Source organism: Tamandua tetradactyla, chromosome 17 (genome assembly GCF_023851605.1).
Source record: "Tamandua tetradactyla isolate mTamTet1 chromosome 17, mTamTet1.pri, whole genome shotgun sequence".
Lineage (NCBI taxonomy): Eukaryota > Metazoa > Chordata > Mammalia > Pilosa > Myrmecophagidae > Tamandua > Tamandua tetradactyla.
Genome location: NC_135343.1, coordinates 59,134,013 through 59,138,373, shown reverse-complemented (window position 1 = coordinate 59,138,373; position 4,361 = coordinate 59,134,013). Strand labels below are relative to the sequence as shown.

At 54.2% G+C, this 4,361-nt stretch overlaps 1 protein-coding gene across 3 annotated transcripts; it reads right to left on the bottom strand.

The window, feature by feature from the left end:
• Nucleotides 1-797: 797 nt before the first annotated feature.
• TMSB10 (thymosin beta 10) lies at nt 798-1,759 on the bottom strand. 3 transcript variants are annotated; one of them, XM_077134760.1, is made up of 3 exons: nt 1,657-1,759; nt 1,333-1,447; nt 798-1,093 (listed from the first exon to the last, which is right to left on the bottom strand). In XM_077134760.1, the coding sequence occupies exons 2-3, from the start codon at nt 1,430-1,432 to the stop codon at nt 1,059-1,061; spliced, it is 135 nt and encodes a 44-aa protein (XP_076990875.1). In that variant the 5' UTR covers nt 1,433-1,447; nt 1,657-1,759; the 3' UTR covers nt 798-1,058. The 3 variants fall into 3 exon arrangements, with proteins under 3 accessions (XP_076990875.1, XP_076990876.1, XP_076990877.1); XM_077134761.1 differs by having other exon boundaries at nt 1,664-1,759; XM_077134762.1 differs by having other exon boundaries at nt 1,672-1,748.
• Nucleotides 1,760-4,361: the final 2,602 nt, after the last annotated feature.

The following is a 4,361-nucleotide window of genomic DNA, read 5'->3' as shown; positions in this document are numbered from 1 at the left end:
ACAGTCGCTCCCGGCCATTTAGTGGGCCGGCAACTGCCCTCCTCTCCCCCGTCCTGAAAGGAAACCCCACCCCTGGAGTCACAGGTCTGTTCTTTCTGCCCTTAAGGCCCCCAGGCCGGACCTTCCCTAGGCCCCCTTGGCTGGTCCCTCCCTTTTCCCCTGGGTCTTGGGGACGTAACGGGGAGGGGGAGGGGGAGATTTCTGCTCCGCCCGGCACTCCCACTGTTTTTGCTTAAGGTTTCGAGCTAGGCTTGAGACAAAAAGCGAGCCTGTCCCCAGGGTTCGAATTCTTATTTCTGCGCTGCGGCTTCCCCAGATCCCGTCTTTGTTTTTGTTCTGATGCCACCGCTTCCCAGCTCCAAGAAAAGGCCTGTTGGAGAACTGGTGGCCATTCTAGATAGTCTCCCCCGCCCTTTTTTTCCTAGACTTTAAATGACTTGTCTTCTCCTGGTGTCCATCAGCGCTAGGAGGAACCCGGAGAGAAGCAGTACGACTGTAAAGCTTAGCAGAAACGAATTCTGCTCCTTTGAAAACGCATTTTTCAGTGCGACTTCCAAGAATTAGAGTGAGGTGAAAGTTTATACGGGACGGCATTACCAGCACGAGCTAGGCAGCTAATATCCCGCGAAATCTTCTGGAAATGCAGGTAGAGTCCAAACTGAAGAACTACCACCCCCCAGGGCCCCCCATTCGCGTGCCCCTCCCCCCCTGCGGCAGGAACCTCGACTCCAGCGCCTGGAGTTCTGCTGCAGCCGCGCGCCCCCGGTATGCTCAACGAAGCGATTCGGACTACGCCAGCCACGCCACGAGGTGTCTTTTATTTTCACCAATCACACACATAATTTTCCGTAACATCCCAGGGCAAACCGGAGAATTTGGCAGTCCGATTGGGGGGTCCTCCGAGAGACCCCCCCGGCCGGTGGCGTCGGCGGGGCGTGCCCGGGTTCACAGTGCAGCTTGTCGCTCGCGTCCATCTCGCGTCCAGCTTTGCAGGTGGCTCTTCCGCCACCTCGCCACTGGGGCCTCGGAGATGACGGGGGTGGGGGCTCCTCTCGGCTCTAGGAGATTTCACTCTGCTTCTCCTGCTCGATGGCTGGGGAGAGCCGGAAGCGTGCATGGAGGGGGGATGGGAACACCCGGCACCCTCCATTCCCTCACCACGCCGCTTACAAATCTGGGGTGGGCGAGACACCCATGAGGTTAAGAGAGAAGCTTAGGCCGCTTTGTGGGAGAGGAAGGACACCTGGGCAGGGCGGGGGCCGAGGAAGGGCGGGCCGGGGTGGGGGGGGGGGTACTGCGGGCTCGTGCAGCGGGAGGCGGGCAGACACTCACTCTCTTTGGTCGGCAGGGTGTTCTTCTCCTGCGTCTCCGTCTTCTTCAGTTTGGCCTTATCGAAGCTGGCGATTTCCCCCATGTCCGGCTTGTCTGCCATTTTCTCCAAAAGATCCTGGCGGGCACACCCCGGCGGTTGGCTCGGCGCCTCCAGACGTGGCGCTTCCGCCGGGGCGTTGCCCGAAGCTCCAGGGCCGCGAGCGTGGGCGCATCCCACCCCCACCCCCCACTCCGGGTGCCAGCCAACCCTCTGGGTCCTGTCGGAAGGGGGACGCCCGCCGGGTGACCCGGCCCCACCCGGGTGGAGCCCCTGCCCCCGCGCACCGCTCACCGCAGCACCTAGCTCCAGCCGGGACTCCCGGTGCTACCACTTGCACTGCTGCAGCCGGAGACAAAAGAGTGGCGCCCGCCCCACGCCTTATATAGGCCGCGCGCGCCCCGCCCCGCGCCCGCCGCAGCGGGGGCGGTGCTGGCACCCGAGGGGCGGGGGCGCGTGGGGCTCCCGGGAGGTGGGGCGCGGCCTCCTTTCGCCCGAGGGCCTGAAGGCTGCTGGCGCCCCTCTAGCCAAGGCCCCCGGGCTTCCTTTGGGGGCTGCACCCACCCTTTCCAGGAATCTGCTGCTCACCGCACAAAAAGGGCGTGTGTGTGCGTGTGTGTAGTTGCGAGTGTTCGGGTGTACACGCGCTCTCTGCAGCAATCCCCGCTGGCAGGAGACACCCCACCCCTGTGCCATTCCCCGGGTCCCTGGCCTCTGCTGGTTTACACTCACCAGCTCTCAGAGCCCAAGCCGAGGGTCCCCACAGCAAAGAGGGGGTATACTGATAAATGCCCAGTGCTGTTTTCTCACGTTGGGAGGCTAAATGCCCTCTTGGGGTCGTCCCCCTATCCTGCAGGAACCGGGGTTGTGCCCCGTGAGTGCTTGCCACAAGCATTGTCTGAGGGAAGTGGGCGGAATGCGAAGTATCGAGAGCTCCTGGTGTTCTTTTACTCCCAGGGCTACTAGGAACATTGTGTCAGAGGGTGCTATTTTCCCTCTTGAAGTTAACCCTAAAGATGCTGGAGACCCATATCCCTTTAAACGTTCTTGCTTTTCTTATTAACCACTTGTAGGAATGGTATTTTGCAATTATTAAAATCTTTCTTAGAAAAATTTTTAGCCTGTGCACCATCTTTAAGTTATAAGTTCCAGAAACTAACAACCTATTGGGTGAAGCTGGTCACATTATTTCTTTGTCCTGAACTTTCAGTTTTCAAATAGGAAGGCCTATTACCAAGCTCAGTTAAAGGGGATTCGGTGTAAACATTCTAAATTCTGTACATTCCTTTCCTGATTTTATTTGCTTTTCTCACATATGTCCGCGTTTGTAACAGTGGGAGAAAAGCTTAGGCTTATCAGTTTGGCACAGCCAACTCCTTGTGTGCCTTGGTCAAGTCCTTTCTCCCCATGCAGTTTCTTCATCTGGAGAATAGGGTTGGCGTAAAACCTGAATGAAATGAACAATAGGCATCAAGTGTAAGTTAAGCTAGGCAGCCCTGTCAGAATGTCACACCCCCACTTTGTGTATTGGTCAACTACTGCTACCAAAAAATGCTGTGCAACAAACTACCCCCAAACTCAGTGGCTTAAGGCAATAACCACCTTTTCTTGTCATACATCTGCAGGTCATCTGGTGCTGGCCTGCATTAGACTGGGCTTGGTTCCCAGCTTGTGGTTGGTCCCAGGTCCACTCCACAGTCTCTCATCGCCTTTGGACCAGGGGGTAGCTGGGGCACGTTCCTCTCAGGGTGATGGGAGAACAGCAGGATAGCTTCAGGCCAAGAGGGTAGAAGTTGTTGTTGTGTGTGTAAACACAATTTAGGCTTTGCTAGCTGACATTCTATTGACCAAAGCAGGTGATATAGCCAAGCCCAACATCAAAGGGGTGGAGAAAAATATTGCCTCCATGGTGGGAGGGGGAGGGAAGTGATTATTTCCTGAACAGTGATTCAATTTCACAGCCAGGGTAGGCAAACAACAGTAATAAACAGCCCCAAAGTGGCTTAATGCAAAAAAAGTGTACTTCCCGCTTGTGCATCCACATCTGTGCTGGAATCCTGGAATCCATCTGGCAATTCGGGTACCCAGGACCCTCCTGTCTTTGACTTTGTCCTTTTCTAGGTCCTTGAAGTCCACTCTACCCAGTCAGTGGATGGGGAAAGAGGAGAGGGTGGAGAACTCCTGGGATTTTCTTGGTCCAGGCTTGGACGTGGTTTCCATCTCTTCTGCCCTTGACTTTGGCCAGGACTCAGTCACCTGGTCTAACCTAACTTCAAAGGTGGGTGGGAAATGTAGTCTAGTTGTGTGTCTAGGAGAAAAAAAAGTGGAGATTGGGTGAACTGGGAAGAGACTGCTGTATCCGTTGAAGGATCTGCCAAACTTGAACATGAAAATATCAGGACACCTAGAGACTTTTTGGAGGATTTCATTGGCACTTGATTGCCGTTGGGATGCAGTGTCATGCATTTTTTAGGCATTTCCTTCCTGGCCCTCACCTTTGGCCCCAGGAGGAATATTCAATCTTCCTGAATGTCGAGTGATTTGGGATGGTCCTTCAGTTACACTGAACAATAAACTTATTATTCTTGGGGCAGAAATCTCATGGACTCACGGTGAACTCCAATTCCAGCTTCCCTTTATTTGGAAAACAGAATCGTTCTTTTAAATGCAGTGATGGAGAAACATGTTTCAAATGTAGCAAGTATGCAGGATTCCCACACAGAGGAGCTTTAACTGGTGTTGAAATTATTCCTCATTTTTCCCTCAACACAGCCTGTGGTCCATCTCTCCGAAAGTGGGCAGCCTATTTGGCACTTATTGCTTAAGAATGCCAGTCAAATCTATATGTCCTATGGGTAGAAGTTTAAAACTCCTGCACAGGTCCTTGACCCTCCTCCCATCATCTGTTAATATAGACTTTGCCTTCATCTTTAGGGAATGAAATGAGGCAGAAATGATGCTTCATGACTTAGGAGGGTAGGTCGTAACGGCC